This window comes from Protopterus annectens, chromosome 15.part0 (assembly GCF_019279795.1).
Source record: "Protopterus annectens isolate FY-2018-M chromosome 15.part0, PAN1.0, whole genome shotgun sequence".
Lineage (NCBI taxonomy): Eukaryota > Metazoa > Chordata > Ceratodontiformes > Protopteridae > Protopterus > Protopterus annectens.
The window spans coordinates 750,781,764-750,808,226 of NC_056749.1; the positions used below are offsets into that span (position 1 = coordinate 750,781,764).

The window sequence follows — 26,463 nt, forward strand, 5'->3', positions numbered from 1 at the left end:
AAAGTATTGGCGTCATTCAAAGGGGATCCAGTGTCTGTCAGCCTGGGATGACATGCTCGACAAGCCATGTTGCTTCGCTAGGGACTGCTTACACCTGTCACCCCTGGGCTTTCGAATATTGGCTAAGGCTCTTGCCACCGCCATAGTGCCTTTTTTAGGCAAGGCTCAAAAGACAAACCCACCTCCATAGACAACACAAGGAAAAAGAAACTAAGGGTAATGCTGCTCAACGCCAGAAGTCTAAACCTCAAGATGCACGCACGCGAGGCTCTCCTCAGTATGGAGAATATCAATATCTGTGCAGTAACAGAAACCTGGTTCAAGGCTCCCGAGAGCACCCCAGCACTACCAGGTTATACCTCATACCATGCTTTTCAGCCCCAAAACTCAGACCGAATCACAGAAGGAGGGGCAGTATCCATATTCATCAAAGATACCCACACCACCAGGTTAGTGGCACTGCACGAAGCATCGGAGACCATCCATGTGCAACTAACAGTGGGCAGAACTGCCTTTCACCCCACTCGGCTTTCCTGAGAACACTGGAGAATATGAAGGTCTCTCCAAACACCATCATATTGGGTGACTTCAACTACCCAAACATAGACTGGGAGCACTACTCAAGCCCCAACACCCTTGCCCAACGGTTCCTAGAATTTATAAACTCAAATGCTGTGGAACAACTGGTCACCACTCCCACAAGAGGGGAAAACATATTGGATCTGATCATCACCAACATGGGGACTCTGTGTTCCATACCAGAGGTATATCCCTCATTGGTAAGATTTGACCATAAATTAATCTCACTGGACATCCATATCCTGTCCCCACCCCCAGCCAAGGAAACCACGGTGAAGAACTTCTCAAAAGCAAACTTCACACTTCTCAAAACCGAGGTGGAATCCTTCAAAGCCCCCGGGCCAATGGACAATACGGCCCAAACCGCAGAATCCTTTACAAACGCATTCTATGGACACCTGCAGGAATGCATGGATCGTGCTATCCCAAATAAAACCAAGACTCACTTCTCGAAAGGCAGGAGACCTGTGTGGTGGACCCCAGCCATAAATAAGCTATACAACAGAAGGAGGAAGCTACTACATGAGAGAAAAATTCCAAAAAGGGAAGGCATCTCTGATCAGTACTAGCAAGAAACTACAGTCCCTCATAAAATTATCTAAGGCCAGCTTCGAAAGAAAAATTGCACAAGACGCTAAAGATAATCACAAGGCCTTCTTTATTTATGTCAGGAACCTGGGTGGCAACTCCCAGATATGCTCTGAATTAGTGCAAAATGACAAAAAATACACTGAACCCACAGACATTGCCAACATCCTGGCAGACAGGTTCAGTGCAAACCCCTCCCCCCCCCCCAAAAGAGCAAATGTTTATCTCAACAGAGTGTAGCCTCCCTGACATCACAGATGCACAGGTGAGCTGCCCTCTCCAAAGCAAAAATCACAGCATCAGTGGGACCGGGCGGTGTCCCGGGCTGCGTCTTACACGAGCTCCAAGAAGAACTGAACCCTCACATAATGTCACTGTTCAATCTCAGCCTTTACTACAGGATATGTACCCAAGGAATGGCGTACAGCAATAGTGGTCTCACTTCACAAAGGTAGTGCCACAACGGACCCTGGAAACTATCGCCCTATAAGCCTGACTAGCCTGGTCTGCAAAGCTATGGAGCGTATCATCATGGAACTCATAAACAAAGACATTGGGAACCTCCAAACACTGGATCCTACCCAATTCGGCTTTGTTAAGGGCAGATCTTGCCTCTTGAACCTGGTCGACTTTGAAACAGTCACCAAGGCCATAGATGAAGAGAAGGTAATCCACACAGCCTACCTGGACCTCGCAAAAGCCTTCGACACAATACCCCACTCTGGCATCATAAATAAGCTCACCAGCTTAAATATCAACCCCTATGTCACAAGATGGGTTGCAGACTGGCTCAGGGATAGAACCCACATGGTCAGAATTGTAGGTGCCATGTCAGACTCTAAACCAGTTACAAGTGGCGTCCCACAAGGTTCAGTCCTGGGACCTCTCTTGTTCGGTATAGATTTCTCTGAGGTACAGGCTAACACGGGAGGACTATGGCTGACCAAGTTCTAAGATGACTGCAAACTGGGTGCCGTAATTGACTCGCCGACTGACACAAGCATCCTCCAAAAGGGTCTCACAGAGACAGATAACTGGTGCCAGAGCCATGGCCTAAAGTTAAATGCCAGAAGGTGCATAGTCATCCCCTTTGGGAAAAACAAAGTGCCCACAAATTACCACATAGGTGGTAATCCATTAAGTACGGAAGAAGTAATTAGGGATTTGGGGACCCAAGTAGATAGCAATCTCTCCTTTGACAATCACGTTGACAAAGTGGTTAGAAAGACCTTCTATATAGCCCACCTTGTCACGAAAGGGTTCACATCTAGATCAAGAGAGGTCATTGTGCCCCTCTACTCATCCCTCATCAGGCCCATAATTGAATACAGTGCCCCATTTGGGATGTACCTTACCCGACACCTGCAGCAACTGGAAAGACCCCAAAAGTACCTCGCCAAGAGGATCAAGGGACTCAGAGATGCCCTACGCAGTTAAGCTAAAGAAACTCCAGCTCTACTCAGTTGCTTACCACCTACTCCGAGGCGATCTGTGCCTGACGTATAAAGCCATGTCCAAACCAGAATTAATGGACATGCTCCACCTCAGGAAATCCAAATCCCTTAGAGCTACACGCTCCAGGGACTTAAACCTCAGCACAGAAATAAATAGGACATGCTGGAGGGACAGATTCATATCCCAGAGGGTCCCCTCACTCTGCAACAAAATCCCGATCCATGTTAGGCAGAGCCCCTCAATGACCCTCTTCAAGAGAAATCTTGACTAGTGGATGGGAGATCGTAGGTTTACCCCTGGGATCTCTTCTGTGTCCCTACTAGACAGAGGCACAGTAAACTAACCTTAAAAGGGCTATCTTCTGTGACCTACTATACAGAGGCACAGTCAACTAATCTAAAAGGGTGGCGAAAGCCAAACACACTCTGACTAGGCTTATAAATGCCCTAGGGCAGACAGCCTAGTATCAGTCTATGAACCTAAGTGCCATTCGGCCGCTGCCTGAAATTTTCATTTTTTTGAGTTTCAAGCCTGAAGGCTTCTAAAGCTAAGTACCCTGTTGGGAATCCTTTTTTTCTTGCTCTAACTGATGTCAGAAAAAGTTAGTAATTGTCTTGTCTGTGGAAAGCAAATACCTCACAGAGATTTTTACTCTTATTGCGTCACCTGTTTAGGCCCAGACCGTAACGTTCCTTGCTGTCAGTTTTGTGCCTTGTTCAACGCCCAAACTATTCGTCGTCAGGCTATCTTTGTTGCTTAATTCTTTCTGTCGTTCTCCGTATTTTGAAATAGCTTTGATAAGCCGTCCGACTACTGATCTTCCAAAAAAAACGTAAGGATAAAGACAGAGACAGACCGCATAGGTCCAAAACTGCCGATGATGCTTCCGTTAAGCTAGTCTGGCGTTTACGCAGCCCCTGATACCAGCTTTTACAGATTCGCAGGCCTCTACTGAGACCCATTCAGAGTCTGATATGCTGCAAGATCTTTCTTTGACTATGGAACCTGGGGATGTCTCTACCTTGGATGGGTCTGGAGCCGCTGTGCAGGCGCCGGCTTCTGAGGGTGTATTCAGAACTTCTGATGTCCATATTAAACCTGCTACTTGTTTCTGACTAAAACTACCGAATTTCTCAGGCCCAGAGTTCGCACTACACCTAGGAAACAGACGACCAAAGCGCATTCTCAAGTTGCCATGTCACAGAAACAAATGCTTAGAATGGTTGAAGACCTTATTACTTTGATTAGAGGAAGCCAGCCTTCCCCCTCTAAAAGACAAAGAATTGATTTTCCTTCTGATTCTACAAACCATTAGTCCGATGACTCTGACCCCTCTGATTGCCAGGACTTACTATGAGGATTCAGATGCAGAGGATCCCCCCCCCCCCGAGGACTTTTCTTTTGGTGAAACCTTGCATACCCTAAGAGAGCATTTCTGCAGGGAATGCCAGGACTAACCCACAGTCCAAAAAGAGGCTCAGGGAAGTTTTAGACTTGCCTCAGCACAGGCCTCTAGCTATACCTCCTGTCCTGAATATTGTAGATTGTCTTCATGGAATCCAGTCTTATGACTGATACTGTACCACCAGCTCCTAGAAAGCCTGACGGGTACTTCGGAGTACTTGACTCTCACAAATTTCTCCTTAAAAATCCAACTGTAGATCCAGAGACCATTTCCCAGGGACATAAATGTATTAAGGCTACTACATCCAAAAAGCCTACCCCTTCAGACAGGGATTCTAGGGCTTTAGACAGATGGGGTAAGAAGGTGTGTACCTCTGCATCTCTTGCCATCAGGGCTTTAAATTGCCAGTTTCACATGTTGAAGTACCAGCAGCATATTATGGAACTGATTAAACAAAAAATGTTGTTGATTCCTGATTGTGCAGAAAATAAAGATTTACAAGAGTTAATGCATCCTGCAAACCAAGTTGGTAAACATACTTTGCAGTGTGGTTTTGATTCCTTAGAAGCATCTTGCAGGGCTGCTGTCACTGGGTCTGTTCTGAGAATACATGCTTGGCTGAAGGAACAAATCTTGCCAGACTATGTCAAAGCAAAATTACTAGCTGCTCCTTTAAACCAAGAATGTTTGTTTGGCACAAAAGCAGAAGTTCTTAAAAAGATGGAGGAAAAAGCTAAATCTATGCAAACTGTTAAAGATTTCTTACAGGTAAAGCCACCTAGATTCATTTGGCATTGGCCTTCAAAAAAACGGTCCTTTCCAGTCCCTCCCAGACCTTCTCAGCCCAAACCCACGGGCAACAGACCACAAAGACTACAGTCTCCGGGTATGCACAGATCTAAATAATGGAGTACTCCCACCTCAAAAACAGGAAGTGGTAAGCCTCCCCCTTATGGAAAAAGTTCACAATGACTTGTCCTTCATCCTTCCCAGCCAAGCCCAAGTACTTGCACCCCTAGGAGGAAAACTCACCCTGCATGCAAAAAACTGGGAGTATATTACCCAGGACCAATGGGTTTTAAACATTGTATCCCAGGGATACAGATTCTACTCCCGCTCACTGCCATCCCCAAGCAGATTGCCAGACCTTCCTCCAAACCAGTGGGCAGAGGCCCAAAAGCAAGTACTTTCTCTTCTCAGTATCAGGGCTATTCAACCTGTTCCCTCAGAGCAAAGGGGGCAGGGTTTCTATTCCAGACTGTTTCTGGTGCCCTGTCCTAGAACTGTCAATTCTCAACACCTTCCTGGTGGTACCAAAATTCAGAATGCTTACACTCCAGCAGCTGTTTCCTGTACTAGCTAAGGACTCCTGGCTGGTCACCCTAGACTTAAAAGAAGCTTATCTGCACATTCCCATAAGGGAATCTTGCAGGAAATATCTACGTTTCAGGGTAGGCTCTATGCACTATCAGTTCTCTGCACTTAACTTTGGCTTGTCTACTGCACCCAGGGTATTCACAAGGCAGAGGAATATTCAAATTTACCCATATTTGGGGACGACTGACTGATTCAGGCGGACAGTCAAGAATTGCTACTTCAGCGCCTGACGTTTGTAAAGAGACTCCTAACTTCTCTGGGGTATACCATCAACGAAAAGAAATCGCAGCTGGTACCCAGCCTAAGGATTGTATTCCTGGGAGCAAGCTTGAACACAACTTCGTAGATGGCATTCCTCACTCCAGAAAAGCAGGTTTATTTAACAAATTATTTCAAACTACTGGCCACTTAAACCCAGCTATCTGCAAGAAAAATACTGCAAGCCCTAGGGTTCATGGCCTTTTGCATTCTCCTAATTCCATATGCAGGACTGCATATGAGGAAACTTCAGTGGTACTTAAGTCTCTGATGTCAACATTCTCAGGACCTGAAAACTAGTGATTCCTATCATTCCTTGCCTAAGGGCAGGCTTGTAACCAAAACAAGGGACTCCCTTTCACTCAACCCCTCCTGCCGCTCAAACCCTTACAGCAGACGCATCAGACTGTGCATGGGGGGCTCACATGGCAGGCAAATGCATTCAAGACAAGTGGAGCCAAGGACAAATTCAACTGCATATCAATCAGAAAGAAATGTCAGCTGTACAGAATGCACTGACAGCCTTCAAATACCTTATCCTTCCAGGACAACTCTTGATAAAGACAGACCACACCACAGTTATGTGGTACATAAACAAGCAGGGGGAAACTCATTCCTACCCACTCTGCAGGTTAGCCATGGCTGTGTGGAACACAGCCCTGAGCAATCAAGTGCACCTGCGAGCTCAATTCCTGCCAGGCAAACAAAATTCACTGGCAGATGACTTGAGCAGAAATCTTATGGACCCACACAAGTGGAAACTGGAACCCAACTCATTCAAACTTCTAATCCGCAGGTGGGGGCCACTAGAGGTGGACCTCTTTTTGCTTCCCCCCCAAAACCATCAATTGAGCAAATTTTGCACCAGAACTCCCCACACCCAAGCATGGAAAGTGGATGCCCTATCCTTTACATAGGCTCATAGGTTGGTATTAGGCTATCGGCCCTAGGGGCCTATACAAGCCTAGCCATAACAATTCCCTAGCTATTGCTTCCCACACTATTTACTTCCCTGAACCCCTGTCTAGCAGGGCGACTGATGTGATCCCCGGGGTGAATTTCCTTTCTCCCATCCAATCATCAAGAAAAGTATTTTGGCTTTTCCCGGTTATGGATCGCCACAGCGGAACTCCAGTCCGCTAGTGATTGGCAGTGGATTTTTATGGTGCCGGGTTGGCAGCCCGATGCCCAACCTTCAAAGAAGGTACACTCATTCCTGCCCGCACCTACCTGCATGCCTTTAGACATCATGCAACCACTGGGAGGACACACAGACGCCACCCAGCAGACGTTCTAGCCAAGAATCGAACAGGAGAGGAGAGCCTCTTCCTGTAAGGCGACAGTGCTAACCGCTGCACCACTGCGGCTATATACATGGGAAAACTTCTCAATCTGTGCCTTTCCCCTACTCAAGATCAAACAAGACAGGCCAAGGACAATCCTTATTGCACCAGACTGGCCATGCCAGCACTGGTACCCTCTCCTATGCAGTCTGACAGCAGTGCCACCCTGGCACCTACATCAGACCCCCTCTCTGCTGTCCCAGCAGGAGGGACAGATTTTGCATCCTCAGCTGCATACCCTGAACCTGGCAGCCTGGCTTATTCCCTGAATACATCACCAGCAACCCTCAGCAAACATGTGCTGGATGTCATCCTTGAGGCCAGGAGACCTAGTACTAGGAAATCCTATTCAGAGAAGTGGAAAAGATACTGTTTTTGGAGCCAGTCTCAGGGAAAGAACACAACCGTGCCCACCTTACCTCAAATTCTAGATAATCTAGCAAAGCTGCTCCACAAAGGCCTAGCCTTCTCATCCATTAAGATTTATGCCTCTGCCATCTCGGCTCATTACAATACTGAGCCACCCCTCTTTTCTCACCCTCTGATCAAACAGTTCCTGAGAGGAGCTAACAATGTGAGACCCCCAAGGAGAGCTCCCACTCCTGCCTGGGACCTTACCTTTGTACTAGAGAAACTCACGCTTCCCCCTTTTGAGCCTGCTGCTACAGCAGTTAAAATTCCTCTCTTGGAAAACAGCTTTTCTTCTAACCATCACTTCAGCAAGAAGTGTGTCTTGAGTTACAGGCCCTTATGGCAGTGGAACCTTTCATTATTCTCCATGCGGACAGGGTTTTCCTCAGGACTAACCCATAATTTATGCCCAAGGTGGTATCTAGTGTGGCTGTAAACCAATCCATCCATTTACCAACCTTTTTTCCTAATCTTCAGAATAAATGGAAGGATCCTGCACTCCTTGGACGTGCACACAGACAACTCAGTTTCTACCTTTACAGGACTAAACCTTTCAGAAAATCTGACCTGCTGCTAGTCAGCTTTGCTAAAGGGACAGAGGGCAGGGCCATTTCAAACCAAACCATTTCCAAATGGATAGCACACTGCATTCATTTCTGCTACAAACACCATGGAAAACCTACCGCACAGGGGATCAGAACCCATTCCACTAGGGCTACCTCAACTTCTACAGCATTTCTCAGGGGAGTCCCTACCAGGGACATCCTGGAAGCTGCAACATGGAGATGTTCTTCGTGTTTCACTTTTGCAGTCATCACACTTGGGTTAGCTGCCTGCAGGTAACTTTGCTACAGGGGCAGAGAGCAGGGCCATTTCAAAGCAAACCATTTCCAAATGGCTAGCACACTGCATCCATTTCTGCTATAAACACCATGGAAAACCTACCCCACAGGGGATCAGAACCCATTCCACTAGAGCTACCTCAACTTCTACAGCATTACTCAGGGGAGTCTTTACCAGGGACATCTAGAAGCTGCAAACTGGAGTTCTGTACACACCTTCACCTAGCATTATCACTTGCCTATCTTTTCTAAATCCAGAGCTGGATTTGCCATAGCAGTCCTACAAGGCCTGCTCACCAGCCCTAATACGTCTTGACTGCCTCCACCCTTTCTCAGCTTTGGGAATCAACCCAGTTGTGATGACTGCAACAGTGAAACACAGTTGTGTACACTTACCATAATTGTAAATGTTCGAGTGTATTCACTGTTGCAGTCCTAGTTACCCTCCCTCCAGCCCCTGACTTTTCTGTACTTTCTACCTAGCCACTTTTTTGGCCATATCTTATGGCAATGGTGTTTACTTTTTACTGGATGTGTTCCACAGCATATAATTGCTTCCTATTTTGGGGGCTCCTGACATCTTGGGCAAGAAAAACGGATGTAATGGCGTTGGCTGCATGTTTTATACCCCTGACGACCTGATGTCATGGAAGAAGCGACAGCATCCGACACAGAAATCTCAAGACTCTGGTATTCGGGCCGACTGAGGACCACCTGCAGGCAGATAACCCAAGTGTGATGACTGCAACAGTGAATAAACTCAAACATCTACATTTACGGTAAGCATACACAACTGTACTTTCTCCATCAGGGGATGTGTTCAGCACACCTTTTCAGATGCTTGAGGACACTGTGAAGCAGCCTTTTATCCCTCTGTTGTGGTTTACCTTAGAGCATGCATTTCTGTCTGTACATTATCCTGTTCTGTATTATCTGTCCATGGTTTCCTGTCCTCTCCTTTACAAAGGCTGAAGCTCAGTACGTATTCATTAGCACTACTGTTACATTTCTTTTTGTACTTACCATCTTGTGTTTTGTTTCTCAATAGCTATGTATGTCTTTGTTCCATTTACCAAGGTCATGGCAGAAAATAAAATGCTCTGTGGCCCATTACGTATATGTGTATAATAAGACTAAATACGGGAACAGCAGGTGAAAAATGTTTTAGCTTCTTAGTTGGCAAGCAATGTCTTGGTAATATCCAGAAACCGTGTAAATATGTTACTGTTGCCTAATGCAGGAGCCTTCACTGAATTAAGATTTTAAGAAATGAATGATGTCCATGTGGAGTTTTTGCCAGGGCGTCCGGTTTCCTTCCACATCCCAAAGACATAGCTTATAGATGAATTTGTGATCTTGTAATCTTTATATAGAACTTTGCATGTGCGTTATGTATGTAATCATATGTACATGTACTTAGTATCTTGTTTAGGAGTGGTTTTCTGCATTGTGCCATTGAATACCACAACAGGGTCTGGCTTCTGTGCAACCCTGAGTAAGGTACGGCAGTCATTGGAAAACAAATGAAAGATGTGAAGATTATTAAGTATGCAATGTCTGTATTCAAAATGAGTGGTTCATTTCTTCCAAGGTATGATGAGCTGCTAAATTTCTGCATATTTAATTATTTTTTTTAATGCTGTATGTCGCACTAGCTGCTGTCCATCGAGCTTCCCCAGTTAGACTAGAGCTCATTTAAGAGCCATCTGGCAGGGCTGTCATTTTAGCCAACTAGATGGGCCAGGTCATTGGCCTGCCTCCTTTCTCTAAAAGACTGCTACTTTCTGCAGCTGGATCTAGCCCCTTCCCCAGGATGAATGATATACCCATCCTCCCTGCCTACTCCTTGAAACACCCACACTGCTAATTTAACACTGTACACCACCAGAGTCTGTCTCACTTTTAAACATTGTGTTGAATTATATCTTGGGTTCTAGTTAGCCAAGATGACGCATGTAATTGCTTAAATGATTCATAATCAACAATTGAGTTGTTTCAGAAGACAGAAAATGTATTGTGTGATGGAACATTGTAAAAATTAAATTAAATTACAAAAATTGTTCTTGGTGAGAATCAGTACCCCTTAATCATTTATGCCAGTCTGATTGTTGACCATTGTTTAGTATAGAACTGTTTATTTAAAACCTCATATTTAAGCATAATTACTTTGCTTTAATTGTCTATACTCTTATTTGCATTTTTTGACATGTGTCCCCCCTTAAAAGAGGCATATTTATGCTGCGCTGTTTTTATCTAGTTCACAGAAATAGATGCAACTTTCAAGGTCAGCTTTGGTTAAGTGGACAGATTTGTGGCAGTTCAGAAGTAAAACAGAACAGATGATAATGCATAGCCATGTGTTGGTGTTTGGGTTGTGTGCTTCACCATCTGTAGTACATTTTGTTTGTGTGTTTCACAGATTTTGTTTCCGCCAAACTCCAGATACCTGTTAGTGTAATGGAATTCCAGCATGACTGGACATTTAGCCAGTCTGCAAAATTATTGATTTAGGAACACAGGAACATACATGGCAAGAGATCTCCATGACCATAAGATGCCTAGCTACATACACATGTATCCAAACAAACTTAAAAGTTCTTGCTATCCTTTTTAAGTGCTTAAAGGTGCTCACCTCTCAAATCAAGTAGGGCTGCACATAACACAGGTGTAAGTTTGACTACCCGTCCACTTATCAAGACTAGCCTTAAAGGTAGCCAAAGCAGTACTTTGTTTTACTTTTAATGTTAACTTGTTCCATAAGCTAGGAATGCATTGTGTAAGGAACCTCTCTTTCTGATGAGTCCACTTTATTGGTTGGTGTAGATTTAACTCTTTACTGCAGTCAACTTGGACACTGGTTTTGCAAAGAAATAGGTGGTCAAATAGGACTGGGTTTTTCTTGGCTCAAAAAGAGAGTTGTGCCAATCTGTCTGGGTGGTTGAAGAATTTAAGACGTTTTGTATCCAATGATGGGTCTGTTAATGGGGAAAGTACAGTGGTATTATGACATCTTTGAATCTTGACGATCATCATTATCAACCACCTTTTTCCTCATTGTGTACATGGAGTCATGGTGTCATGTCAACTGTTGCTATCTCTATTGATTTAATGCCACTCTACTACCTTCTTTAGTCATGCCTGACTGTTGCAGGGCTTCTGTCACACTACCCATCCATATCTTTGCTGGTTGCCCTCATTTCCTCTTGCCGCCTTCCCGTCTGTCCCAAATATTCTTTAAAAGGTTTGAAAGGTTGTCTTCTGCTATTTTGCACGTTTGCCCAAACCACCATAATGTGCTGTCTTTGACTTTATCTGCAATTGGAGCGACTTTGGGTTCTGGTCTGATGTTTCTAGGAATGCCCATTTGGACTATTCTCATTTTTTGTAATCTTTTCCATGGTGTGCATCCTACCACCTGTATGAAGCACTTCATCACCATCACCTTTACCACCCTCAACTGCCCTGCCTTTACTGCCCAGATTTTTGTACCATAGAATAACACTGGTCACATCACTGTTTTATGTACTTTACTTTTCAGCTTCTTTGGTATTCTACACTAACCGTACACACACTGTGCCAGTTGGCTGCAGCCCCTCTGATTCAAACTTTGATCTCATTTAGACTTCCCTTCTCCTCAACTACACTTTCCAGATACTTGAAGCTGTTAACCTGATTGACTGTTTTTCCTTTTGTCTGAATTCTCAGGTTTTTCAGCTTCCCTTATTTGCTGCTATTACTACCTTACCTGTACTCCGTTTTATCCCATATGCATCCCCCCTGCCCTTTTCTGAGGTTCTTGCTCAGTCTGCCTGTAATGCCACATCGTCTTACAGACACAAGCATTGTTGATCTGTCCTGTCTGACCCATTTGCTAATGTAGTTTACGACCAGCATATGAACAGCATTGGGCTCAGAGCTGAACCCTGATGCACCCCCACTACCAAATTGATCTCCCTCTGTGGGATCAGACACTGTTCATACTTGGGTCATCGAGTCCTTGTACGTAGCCTGCACTAATTCTACCAATTTTTCATTGATTTCAAACCCCCGGATGGCTTGGGACCCTTGTCATATGCTTTCTCCAAGTCTAGGAATGCCCAGGTGGACTCTCCGTTCATCTCTAGCTTCCTTATAACTGTCTGTACCACTACAAACATTGGGTTGGTTGTGCTGCATCCTGATCTGAATGTGAACTGCCCATCTCCTATCTTATTTTCTATTGCACTGCTTTTTCATTTATGTTAACCTCTCCAGAGCTTTTATGCAGTGTATCAAAAGTTTGGTACCTTTGTACTGCCATAAATTTTGTGGGTGCACTTTTTTTTTTTTTTTTTTTTTGTTTTTTTTGATACACTGTTACTAGTATGCTTATTTTCCAGTCATCTGGGATATGCCTTTATCTCCATTCTGATACGAGTACTCTCAGGAGGCATTTCTCTCCTATCTTCCCAAATATCTTGATCATATCTACCGTGACCTCATCTGAGCCTGCTGCTTTCCTTGATTTAATTTTCCTTAGTGCTGTTCTTTCTTCTTCTAGGGTGGCTCCTTTCATCATAGGCTGCATCTGGAGCAGTGCAGCTTCTACGGGGTTTTCTTCATTTAGAGGCTGCTGGAAGTATTCCTTCCTTCTGCCTTTGATGTCCAGTGGACTGGTGAATAGGTTGTTGATGTCATCCATTATGAAGGGTACCTCAATCTTCCTTATCTCTCTGTCTTTACCTTCTAACTTGATAAAGTTTCTTTGTATCATTTACTGAGTGACTTTCCAGAAGGTGATACAGTGCCTCTGATGCTTTATTCTTTGCTGTTGTAACTCCTGTTTTAGTCTGTTAGCCAACCAGTATTCTTTCTTAGCCTGGTCTGTCTTTTTTATCTCCCACTTTGTCTTGCACGCCTCCTTTCTTGTGATGATTTTCTGGACTTTTGCATTCCACCACCAGCTTTCCTTATGTACTGTGCTTGCATGGATGGCTTGGCTGCATACTGTAGTTCTCAGACATACTGTTTGAGGTGCTGCCATTCTTCTTCAGCTTCACTTATTTCCTCCTCTTCCAGAGGTGCTAGAGCCCTAAGTAAATCTTTGTACTCTTGCACTTCTCTCCAGTCAACTTCCAGGTTTTCTGCCTGGTGTCTGTTGACCTTTTAGCCTTCTCTGACCACCACTTCAAGCTTATAGTGGTAACCAGTGGTTTGTGCTGTGGGCTGACTTTTCAATCTCTGATTCTATGCCCTTTCTTTACTCTGAGAAAGTCTACCTGAGTTGCTTGTTGCCACTCTGTCATCTTGTGACTGTCTCTCTCGCTGAATCATGTGTTGGCTACAATCTAACCATTTGTCAGACAGACGTCTAGAATAATTCCTGTTGCCCCACCCAGGTAGTCCTTGTATGCTGTTCTTTCTGTCCCATTACGTACATTCAGGTCACCCATTATCAGTACTTAATTCATACTCTGTTATCTAATATGTCCTACAACTGCTGTCTGAATGTACTCTTTTCTGCACTGTCAGAATGCTTCTGCGGAGCATAGGCTGAGATTATGAATAGTGCCCTAACCTTGCACTGGAGTCTGATTTCCATGAGTCCATCACTAATTCTGATGGCATTCCTCATTGTGTTCTGAAGCCTCTCCTCACCACAGTTCCTGCACCATATCTAATCTGTGTCTTCCTGAGTAATTGACCCAAGTAGCTGTGCTGCACTGCCCTTCCATCTTGTCTCCTCCTTACCATAGTGACATCCACTTCCATGCTGTGTCCTCTCAGTGAACCTATATTGAGTGCACCAATCCTTAGTTTGTGTTTGGCAAGTTTATTTGAAGTACAGCTTTCACTCACCAGTGTCTTATTGGGTTTTATGATGAGCGCACACTGACCAGTAGGGGAGCATACACCCCTCCCACCATTAGTATAGGTCCCTGGTATAGGTTGGAGTAAGCTGGGTCCACAATGCACATAGCACCAGCTACATTAGTCAACACAACCAAATCACCCAGAGCAGTTTTGGCACAGTTGAGTGGCTAGCCCTTCCATTACACTCAGTCTGTGATCTGTGTTCTGTTATCTTGAAGGTACCGCACACCACAGTTGATGCCCAGAGCATTTGGTCTATACAACTTTTTCCCAATAGACACCATTTAGAGTCTGTGCTGATGCCCACAATGCCATTCTTTGAGTTTGAGGTGGGAAATACTCAGCATGTTTTTGAAGGTGGAAGGAACACCACAGAGACACACGGAGAACAAGCAAACTCCATACAGGCAGTGGCCTGAGGTCAGAATCAAACCCTTTACCTTGTGCATGGGAAGTGAAGACCTTAACCATTAAGCGAGCTGAATTTGTTAAAGTATTGTGGCTAGGCTGCAAATGGTCCTCTGGATCTTGAAGTATTTCCTTGGAAATTAACTGGGCCAGATAGAAGGGATTTCCTGTTTGTGGTTGAAACATGATGACTGAATGAGAGAACACTATCCACATAAGTGCCTTATTACTGTGTCTTTCATAAGAGGAGTACCATTTGCAGCATATGAGGTAGGAACAACCTTTTTGCCAAATGCTAGAATGCTGCACTTTTTCTCGTTAGTTTGAGACCATTTTTGATGCAGCATGTATGTGCATATTCTAGGCTTTGCTGGAGCTGTTCAGTATTAGTGGATGATTGAATAACGGTGCCCAGTTTTCAGTCATGAGCAAACTTGTTCAAGTACACTTCTGAGATGTTGGCTTGGGTGTCTGCAAAATAAATGCCAAGTAGGAGAGGATCCAGAATTGATCCTTGTGGCACCCCACTAGTTACAAATTTACATTCAGAGAGGGAACCAGCAACTTAGGATCTCTTGTATAGCCAGTTTGCTCTCCAGTGGACAGGGTTTGGATTTACATTAAATGTCTAATTTTTCAGTAATACCAGCACGGGGGATAGTGTCAAAAGCCTGGCCCTGTTGAGATAAGCAGTGTGCACAGAATGACTGCTGTCCACAGCCCCTGTAATGTTTTTAAGAAGTTTCCTAGTTTCAGGAGACAGGACCTGCCCTTTAGGAAACCAAAATGATTGGGATCTACATAATTTAAGCTGCCTATGTCTGCATAAAGGAGTTCTGCTATGGTACATTTTGTGGCATCATTGCCAAACTAAGGGAAATAGAGTTCTAGTGATATGGATGACATTGCTGCTTATTTGTTAATGTGGCTGGTAGGACTCAAATGCTTGATCCTATTTCTCATCCCTTAGTACTAATGTTGACAGTTTCTTTCTGTCTTCAGTCGTTTCCTTGGAGCACCTCACCCAGGTCCACCTCTGCATCATATTCCGCCTCATGATAACAGAGGTCCACCAGCACATGAGCTGAGAGGAGGACCTATGGAATCCAGAGGAATGATAGAGCCAAGAGGGCCATTGCTTGACCAGAGAGGACCACCCCTGGATACCAGAGGTAAGATTTTTTTTTTTTGTTTGTTTTGTTTTCACTTAGTTCTGGAATGACTTTTGCATGGTGTGTATAGCTGCAGCTGTAGAAAATGTTTCATAAAGCTGCACTGAGGCAGGTCTGTACAAGCTTTCTACCTCAGTCTTCCTAATGTATTGTGTAACTATTTGTCCTCTTAAGTTCTACCTGCTAAACCCCTTGCTACCCTTGTCTGTACTTCCAGCTGATAAGCACATATACAAAATAGACATAAAAATGTATTTTATTAAAGTCATGGGCTCTTGTATGTTATATTATGTGCTCTACGAGGTATTCATATAATTGTGTTTTCATGTAAACTTGCTATATTTTAAAAAATGTCGCTTTTTTTTTTTTTTTTTTTTTTTTTATGTACTTGCTCAATATATGGATCCTTTCTACCTGGGCGTCAGCTGAAAATAGGATAGAACACCGTTAGAACTTCCCAGTAAACAAAAAGAAAGATAGGGATCTAAACCTCACCACAACTAGGGATCTAAACCTCACCACAACAAAAAATAGGACATGCTGGACGGATAGATTCCTGTCACAGAGACTACCCATGCTTTGGAACAAGATTCCAATCTACATTAGGCAGAGTTCCTCACGAACACTCCAAGAGAAACCTTGATGAGTGGATGGGAAACGGAAAGTTTACCCCGGGGATCACTTCAGTGGCTCTGCTGGACAGAGGCACAGGGAACTAATCTAAGGGGTCGGTGAAAGCCAACACATTCTGGCTAGGCTTATAAATGCCTTTGGGCAGATAGCCTAGTACCTACCTATGAACTTATAAGAAAGAAATATCCTGGGCCAATACATGGCCCCTTTTTCTCTACTAGGTCCTGACACAACAGTAGACCAGAGGATAGGCGACCTGACAATTAGCTGTTTATTCCTATCCTGTCTGACTTGGCTCTTCCAAATCCACAGCCACTAACTTATCTTGGGTCATAGGCAGGTCTTCATCCCTATGTGCCATAGAGCAGGGGTTAATTTAAGTCACCTAGGTCATATTCAGTGCTTTTTGTCTGTGCCACAGAGCCGGGTACACTTCAGTTGTTTATTTACTTGCTGCTACTTATTTTTTTTATTGCTGCTTTTTCCAAATCTGTTGCTGTAAATGTTGGGGCCTCTGTCTTCATCAAATATAGTGGTTGAAATCTTTCTTTCAGCCTTCAGTCTGCCTGTCAGTCTTTATTTTATACTTGTAAGATTAGATGTGATGGTACTTTTCCTTAATTAGCTGGAAACACTGTATGACATGAGTCTGAGAAACGAAAGTTTTAATTACCCAAGCTCGTGCTTCAGTAGGTGTCAGTTTCTCCCTTATGAACAAAGTCTTGTGCACTGTTCAGCTTGAATTTTTCAAACACTGTCGTTCATTTAATAAGGTTTTATTAGATGTTTACAATATCCAAAGTACTGTCTCCGTTAACAGTTCTGATAATTTAAGTTGCTGTACATCATTCTAATTTTCCTGAACAATGTAAATTGACATAGTCTGTAGATGACTTGTTATCTGTACTCATGTTCTAGACATCTTCTCTGAAGTAACAGGTCGAAGTAACTTTCTAACCTTAACTGCCTTGCTAATGTGAGCACTGCATATCTTATTCATTTACTCTTATAAATTTCTTTTATTTACCGTTTTTAACCTTGGTCTTAGGCTTTATCTGTGCTTTATTAAAGAACATTTTGTAGCTGATCTTTTCCTTGAGAAAGAACATTCTGTCTGCTTATCTTTTCCTCTTTATTAAACAGTTTTCCATGCTTGGCCAGCAAGGTCAACATTCAGTGAAAGATTTTTTTGTTTCTGCTTTACTAAAATTATTCATAAATTAAACACCATTTTAGGCTTATTTTATTCTTTAGCCTGTCTGCTGGTACTGTACAATGAAAAGCCCTGATCTAACAGTTGCCTCTGAGGTCCCTTGACGAAAGTGTACTGGGACCTACTACTGTAATGACCTTATGTTTATATTGCTAACTGCTGTATTTAGCTTGTATGCTACTTGACTTATAATCTGAAAATAAAAAATAAAAAATTCTGTGGTAAACCTGCAATTTTAAGCTTGACCACTAGATGTCACTTGAGCATGTGTGCCCTGTTTGGATTAAAGTCTTTCAATATTATGATTTGAATTAACTTTATATGAATGAACTTGTAATTTTAATTTGACCACCAGGTGTCACTTAAGCATTTATAGCCCGTTTGGATTGAAGTCTCTTAAACCTGCAATTTTAATTTTGACCACTAGGTGTTACTTGAACATTTATGCCCTGTTTGGAGTGAAATCTCTTAACTTTATGATTTGATTTCATATTACCTAGATTTATAGACGTTAGAATATTTAAGTCCAAGTTTTTATGTATGAATGATGTATTTAAAACTTGTACATATTTAACCCCCTTTTGCTGGAGGAAGAGGTCCTGCAAAATTTATTTCTGTGCTGTACCATGTTTTTTGAAACTGACACTCTATTTAACTGAGGTTTTTAAAATGTATACTTTATGATAGGACATTTCTGAAAACCTACATAACTTAGTAGCTGATGGTTGTACTTAGCTGCTTATAACCTTACTCCCTGGACCGGAAACTTTGCATTGTGCCCTTTTATTAGCATTTTTCTACATGTCTTGGATCTTTGCCAGATTTGCCTCAATTGTTGAGCCCACTTGGCTCACCTTTGTCATACCTTTTACCTTAATTTTCTTTTACTGAATTGGATATAGAGGAAATCCCCTCCTTGGCAGCTTTTTCTGCCACATATTGTACAGCCTGTCAAGCATGATGGCTGTTTTCTGAAGACTAATAGTCTTGAAGCATAATTACCATATTCTGTATTAACTTTCTTGTTGAGGAGCCCGAAGCAGAAGCAATTCGCATGAGTGCCGGTCGGCCACTACCTGAGTTTTCGTTTCCAAAATTGAATCATCTTGAAGTCTTCTGAAGCTAAGTACCCGAAGTCTTTTGAAGCTAAGTACCCCATTGGGGATCCTTTTTTCTTGCTCTAACCGATGTCAGAAAAAGTTAATAATTGTCTCACCTGTGGAAAGCAAATACCACACCGAGATTTCCATTCTTACTGCGACACCTGTTTTGGCCCAGACCACAACGTACCTCGCTGCCGGTTTTGTGCTTTGTTGAACGCCCAAACTATTCGCCGTCGAGCCCTTATTTTAGGTAAATACTTTAGTTCCCGATCTCGTATTCCGAAATGGCTTCGGTAAGCCATCTGACTACCGATAGTCTGAAAAAAACATAAGGATAAAGACCGAGACAGACAGCACATGTCCAAAACTGCTGATGACGCTTCCGTTAAGCTAGTCACCAGTTCGCCGGTACTCAGTGAGGTGCTTTTGCAGCCCCTGATACCCGTTTCAATGGATTCACAGGCTGCTACCGCGACCCGTTTGGAGTCCGGTATGCTGCGAGACTCTTCTTTGACTACGGAACATGCGGATGCTTTTACCTTAGATGGGTCTGGAGTAGCTGTGCAGGCACCAGCTTCTGAGGAAGTTCTTCGCACTACCACACAAACTACTTCTTTTGTGTCTTCGGTTCTTTCTAAAACTACCGAGTTTCATAGGCCAAGAGTACGAGCTATGCCTAAAAAAATGATGACCCAAACTCAAGCAGCTGCTTCCTTGCCACAATTACACATTGTTAAAATGGAGGAAGACCTGATCATGTTGATTAGGGGAAGCCAGCCTTCCCCTGCTAAAAGGAACATAGACTTCTCCCCAGCAGCTTTATCTGACCAAGAGTCCAACGACTCTGAGGTTTCTGATTATGAAGACATGCCCTTATCTGCTTATGAGGATTCAGATACAGAAAAATCTGCCTCCCCTCCAGAGGATTTTTCTTTTTGTGAAACCCTACATACTTTGAGAGAGCATTTCCACTGGAAATGCCAGGATTATCCTCAGTGCAAAAAGAGACTCAGGGAATTTTTAGACTTACCACAGCACAGACCCGTAGCTATCCCTCCTGTTCTGGATGTTGTTGATGATATCTTTATGGAGTCCAGTTTAACTCCTGATACTTTACCACCTGCTCCCAGGAAACCTGACAGGTACTACAGAGTCCCTGACTCGCACAAATTTCTTTTCAAAAATCCTACTGTTGACCCAGAGGTCATCTCCCAAGGACCTAAAGGAATAAAAGCAACTACAGCTAAGAATTCCAACCCCTTGGACAGGGATTCCCGAGCTTTAGACAGATGGGGTAAAAAAGTATACACCTATGCAACTCTTGGCATTAGAGCATTAAATTGTCAGCTCCACATGCTGAAATACCAGCAGCATACTATGGAACTTACTAAGCAAAAATGATCTACCTTCCCTGACTGTGCAGAAAATAAAGAATTACAGGAGCTTATGCACTCTGCAAGCCAAGTCAGCAAGCATACCATGCAATGTGGGTTTGACACCATAGAAGCATCTTGCAGGGCAGCAGTCACAGGTTCTGTGCTCAGAAGGCATGTCTGGCTTAAGGAGCAGACTTTGCCAGACCATGTCAAATCAAAATTATTGGACACACCTCTGAACAAGGACAGTCTGTTTGGCACCAAAGCAGAAGAGGTTTTAAAAAAGATGGACACACCTCTGAACAAGGACAGTCTGTTTGGCACCAAAGCAGAAGAGGTTTTAAAAAAGATGGAAGAAAAAGTTAAGTCTATGCAGACAGTCAGAGATTTTTTTGCAAGTGCAGCCTCCAAGATTCAGCAGGCATTGCCCCTCAAAACATTGGTCCTTTCCAGCCCCCTCAAGGCCAGCTCAAACTAGGCCTAGGGGAAACAGACCCGCCAGACTGCAGTCTCAGAGTATGCAGAGATCTAAACAATGGAGGACCTCCACTTCTAAAGCAGGGAGTGCTAAGCCACCCCCTTATGAAAAGAATTCACAATGACTTCTCAACTCCTCTCCTCACCTCTGCCCAATTGCTCATGCCCCTAGGAGGAATACTTGCACACCATGTAAAAAACTGAATCTCCATCACCAACGATTGATGGGTCCTCAACATAGTATCCCAGGGGTCCAAATTTTATTTCCACATGCCAACCCCGAAGGGGTTCCCAGACCTTCCTACAAACTGGTGGGCAGAGGCACAATACCAAGTTCAGTTCCTGCTCTCCATAAGGGCAATTCAATCTCTTCCTGCAGAACAGATAGGCCAAGGTTTTTATTCCAGACTTTTCCTGGTGCCCAGAAAAGAAGGCACTTGGCACCCAATCTTAGATCTATCCATTCTAAACACATTCCTGGTGGTACCAAAACTCAAAATGCTCACCCTTCAGCAGCTTCTCCCTATGCTGTCCAAAGATGCTTGTTTAGCCACTCTAGATCTAAAGGAGGCCTATCTGCACATCCCAATCAGGGACTCCTGCAGGAAATCACTATGTTTCAGGGCAGGAATTATGCATCATCTGTTCTCTGCACTTCCCTTTGGCGTATCCACTGCTCCCAGAGTTTTCACAAAATGCTTAGTTCCAGCCATTCCCTATTGCAGACAGAGACTATTCAAATTTATCCCTACTTGGACGATTGCCTGATTCGGGCAGACAGGCAGGAAAAGTTGTTGCAGCACCTGACATTTGTAAAGGACCTTCTAACCTCCCTGGGGTACACTATCAACGAAAAGAAATCCAAACTGGACCCCAGTCAAAAAAATTGTATTCCTGGTAGCAAGCTTGGACACAGCATCCCAGATGGCATTCCTTACTACAGGAAAAACAAACCTATCTGACAGGCTACTTCTCTCAAATGGCCACTAAAACCCAGTTATCCGCAAAGGAAATCCTGCAAGCTCTAGGGTTCATGGCCCCCTGCATTCTACTAATTCCATATGCCACACTGCATATGAGGAAACTTCAGTGGTACTTAAAAAGTCAGGTGCCAACATTCTCAGGACCTGGAAACTTATCATACCTATGATACCTTGTCTAAGGAAAGAGTTCCTCTGGTGGGAAGCAGCATGCAACCACAAGAAGGGGCTTCCCTTTACACAAACCCACACCGCCCAGACCCTAACCACAGATGCATCAGAATATGCCTGAGGTGCACATCTGGACGGTAGGTGCATTCAGGGCAACTGGAACCCAAATCAAATTCATCTGCACATCAACCAAAAGGAGATGCTATCTGTTCAGCACTTTCTGACAGCTTTCAGATCCCTGTTCTCTCGGGGGCCCCTTCTAATCAAAACCGACAACATCACAGTGATGTGATACATCAACAAGCAGGGGGAACCCACTCTTACCCACTCTCCAGGCTAGCCATGACCCTCCGGAACACGGCCTCAGCCATGCATATTCACCTGCAAGCTCAATTCCTGTCAGGCAAGCAAATTTCTCTGGCAGACAACTTAAGCAGAAATCTCCTAGACCCACATGAGTAGCATTTAAGCATAACACCTTCAGCCTTGTGACCCAGGAATGGGGTACCCTGAAGGTGGACCTATTTGCCTCCCCCTACAACCACCAGCTCAGCAAATTCTGCACCAGGGATCTTCACAGCAAGGCCTGGAAAGTGGATGCCCTATCCTTTCAGTGGGCAAACCTCTCAGTCTGTGCTTTTCCCCCTCTTTCTCTTCTTACAAGAGTAGTACTCAAGATAAGGGAGGAAAGACCAAGGGCAATCCTGATTGCCCCAGACTGGCCACACCAGCACTGGTACCCACTACTGCGCAGTTTGTCACCGTTGCCTCCATGGCACCTCCCACAGATCCCAACTCTCCTGACTCAGCAGGAGGGACAGTTGTTGCATCCACAAGTGCAGACCCTGAACCTCGCAGCCTGGCTTATTCCTTGACCTCTCCTCTAGTGGCCAGCCTAAGCAAGCAGGTACTGGATATCATACGTGAAGCCAGATTAACCCAGTACTAGAAAATCCTATGCTGACAAGTGGAAAAGGTGTTTTTCCTAGATCCAAACTAAAGGAGCAGACCCACCACAGCCCTCTCTATCTCTCATCCTGGATTACCTAGCAGACCTACTCCACAGGGGCCTATCCTTCTCTTCCATTAAGATCCATGCCTCTGCCATCTCTGCTCATTTCAGCACTGAGCCACCTCTCTTCTCGCACCCTCTCATCAAACAGTTCCTGAGAGGGGCTAACAAATTAAGGCCACCACGAAAAGCCCCTACCCCTGCTTGGGACCTTAATTTTGTGTTGGAAAAGCTCACACTACCCCCCTTTGAGCCTACAGCATCAGCAGAGTTAAAGTTCCTCTCTTGGAAAACATCCTTGCTTCTGGTCATCAATTCAGCCAGAAGAGTTTCGGAGCTACAAACAATTATGGCTGTGGAACCCTTCATTATTTTTCATGCTGACAGGGTCTCCCTCAGGACGAACCCAACTTTCATGCCTAAAGTGGTGTCCAGTGTGGATCTCAACCAATCTACCCATTTACCCACCGTTTTCCCTAATCCTCAAAATAAGGATGAAGGATCCTGCACTCTGTATTTACACAGACACCTCAGATTCTACCTTGGTAGGACTAAGCCCTTAAGGAGTCTGACCAGTTACTAGTCAGCTTTGCACCTGGGGCAGAGGGTAAGGCCATATCAAAACAAACCATCTCCAAATGGATAGCACATTATCCATTTCTGTTACAAAACACAATGGGAAACCACCCCCTCAGGGGGTCAGAACACATTCCACTAGGGCAACTTCAACCTCTACAGCCTTTCTTTGAGGAGTCCATACCAGAGACATTCTGGAAGCTGCAACTTGGAGTTCTGTACCACCTGCCTATCTTTCCAAAATCCGGGGTGGGCTTTGCAACTGCAGTCCTGTTGCCCCCACCCATTCTTCAGCTTTGGGAATCAACTTAAATGTGATGACTGCAGCAGTGAAACATGAAGAACATAGTACAGTTGTGTACACTTGCCATAAATGTAGATGTTAGTGTATTCACTGTTGCAGTCCTGGTTTCCCTCCCTCCAGCACCCTTGTCTCTCTCTCTCTCTCTCTCTCTTCCTCACTCCGTACAGGGCTATTGGTATTTACTTTTTACTGTTGTGTTTTTCCTCCATAGCTTAGCTCCCTATTTGGGGGCTCCTGACTTTTGGGGTAAGAAAAACTGATGTAATGGTGTCAGCTGACTGTTTTTATACCACTGACGACCTGATGTCAGTCCTGAAGCGACAGCAGCCAATGCAGAAATACTAAGCCTCTGGTATTATAGCCGACTGAGGGCTACCCTTGGTAGGATAACCCAAGTGTGATGACTGCAACAGTGAATACACTCGGACATCTACATTTATGGTAAGTGTACACAACTGTACTTTCCTCCTCCTGATGTTAACTTTTTGTTTTGGAAAGACTCATTCTTCCACCTTTTGAACCAGCTTTTCAGTTTGACCTGAAGTTCCTGACTTGGCAAAACTGTTTTACTAACTGCCTAGGTGAGAGTGTCGGAGTTGCAAGCACTAATGGTGATTCAATCTTTTCTTGTTTTTCATAATGATAGGGTAGCCTAAAGACCTGACATTTCCTTTATGCTCAGGTAGTGTATCTGAATTTAATTTAAATCCATTAATCTTCCTGTGTTCTTTTCTGAACTAAAAAAACAGAGGAGAAAAGTATCCTGTGTGCACTGGATGTGCACAGGCAACTTGGGTAGTACAGTGACAGGGCAAAGGACGTCAGAGCTTATTAGCCTTTCATTTCATTTGGTGAGTATGTGGGGGAGGGGGGAGCACCAGGGTCTAAACAACCAGTTTCTGAATGGTTAGCACATTTCATCCATTTCTGATACTCTCACCACAGAAAGACCCGCTCTTAGAAGGTCAAAGCTCACTTTACCAGTGGCTAGTTATAGGTATTTTGAAAAAGAGTGGATTCTAGAACCCTTTTAGAGGCAGTGACTTGGCCTTCGATGCATGCTTTCACCAAGTATTACAAGTCTCTCTTCTTGGATCAGAGCAGAATTTGCTGGACTTTGACCCATCTTCCTCCCCCTCCCCCTCCTCCTCCTCCCTGGCCAGCTAGGCTTTGGCAGTCATTCTGTATAGCTTTATGCTGTTGTAATAGTGATTTAATGATCAACATGGCATAGTTGTGCAAGTCAACATACCATAACAGTAGATGTTTGAATAGCTCATTGTTGCAGTGCTAACACATTCTCATCATCCTCCTTTTCAGTTTTCTTTTCTTACTGTCTGTGGATCCTGTTCTTTCTTGTTTAGCTGGAGTAGGGTTTCTTTTGAGTCTTTCTTTCTTGCTCTTAATACACATGTTTACAAGTTAAATTTAGGCTTTCCCTTTCATTTTGTAACCTACTTTTGTGAGAGTCAAGAAAGCTCTGATTTTTGCTGGCCATTTGGCTGCTTTTATAGCAGTGGCCTTTGTGTTCCTTGGAGATATGGTGCACATGGAAGGTGCTCAAAAGCTTTGATAGATAAGGCCAGACATCTGGTCCTTGGCAGGAAACTTCCCATACAGCCTTATGCTGCTGAAAACATTGACGTATTTAAACATGAGTTCTTATAAGTTTACTCACATAATTGTACTTTGAGTATGTACACAATTCCTGCAATTTTGCCTTTATTTGTAGTGTAAATATAAGTGCATCACAGATATAAAGATAAGTATCTGAAACTAGAATGTTCTCAGTTGCATTTCTTTCAAGGTTGGCATGATAGGTTACTAGACTAATGGCTTTGGGGCCCTTACAAGCCTAGCCAAGATTTAGGGTTGCCACCTTTCATCGTGGCTAAAACCGGTGTAAAGCCACTCCCCATCGTGTCATCAGTAACTCCGCCCCAGGCCAACATTCCGCCCATTTTGGTGATGTCACCATGACATCACTCAGCGAGGAACGCCCTCTTTTTCCGTTCCTGCTTTAGGCTGATGGCTTGCATTACTTTGTGACAAACATGAAAATGTAAAACCGAAGCTTGAAAATAAAAGCCCCGTTTCACTGATTACATGACTGGCAACGGAACGCCGGAAGTCACTAGTCAGCTTTCAGGCAAACAATGTGCATAAACAAACTTTATCCAGGTTAGCATGCTCCGTGAGCAAGAAGCACGTTGGTTAAGAGCTGGAATTAAAGTTTCTTCTCTATAGCCCTGTTAAGTCATAAACTGCTTCTAAGGAGATGCACAGTCCTGCAAACCGCAATTCAGTGATCGGATACTGTAAAATAATGAGAACTACCAGTAACAGATAAAAGTGCACAATGAAATGTATGCTTTTATGTCTATAAATAGTAAGACTGACAAAAAACAGTATTGTAATAATGGTGACACGCTGCTATAGGATAAACGGTGGTTTCCTCAATGTGCATATTTCCCATTTTTCGATGCAATTTCAAGAAGAACCGAGTGCACAGTGATTTATCGTTGCTGTATTGGTAGCTGTCCATAGAAAGGGATACAGTAGGGGGATAAAAATAAATAAAAGGCGCTGTCTACTCCCTGCAGAAAAGTTAATTATTCCTGACATACTTCTGGGTTTGAGAGTAGCTCTTCCTGTATCTTCAATCGGGTGGTAGCAGATTAGCAAACAAAAAAAGAAAAAAGCTGAAGCGCCGCTTTTTATGCAGTAATTTTCGCGGGCTTTGTGGGGATTTGACTTGCAACTCTACGTGTTGATTGGCTGCTTGCTGCACGAGCCTCGTCTGCAGCAAGCAGCCAATCAACGAGAGTCCAAGACGGGAATGTTTTTTTTATTACAATACGCGCTGACGAGCCTGACGTCGCTATTTCCGGACTCCGAGAGCAAGAACCGGAGAACCGGAGTGCCCT

At 43.9% G+C, this 26,463-nt stretch overlaps 1 protein-coding gene across 3 annotated transcripts in view; it reads left to right on the plus strand.

Moving 5' to 3' along the window:
* CSTF2 (cleavage stimulation factor subunit 2) overlaps positions 1-26,463 on the plus strand; it is a 1,531,011-nt gene that overhangs the window by 1,304,890 nt on the left and 199,658 nt on the right. For all 3 annotated transcript variants that reach the window (XM_044057611.1, XM_044057609.1, XM_044057610.1), the window contains one exon: positions 15,522-15,691. In XM_044057611.1, the coding sequence (XP_043913546.1) occupies positions 15,522-15,691 (170 nt within the window). The remainder of the gene's footprint in view (positions 1-15,521; positions 15,692-26,463) is intronic.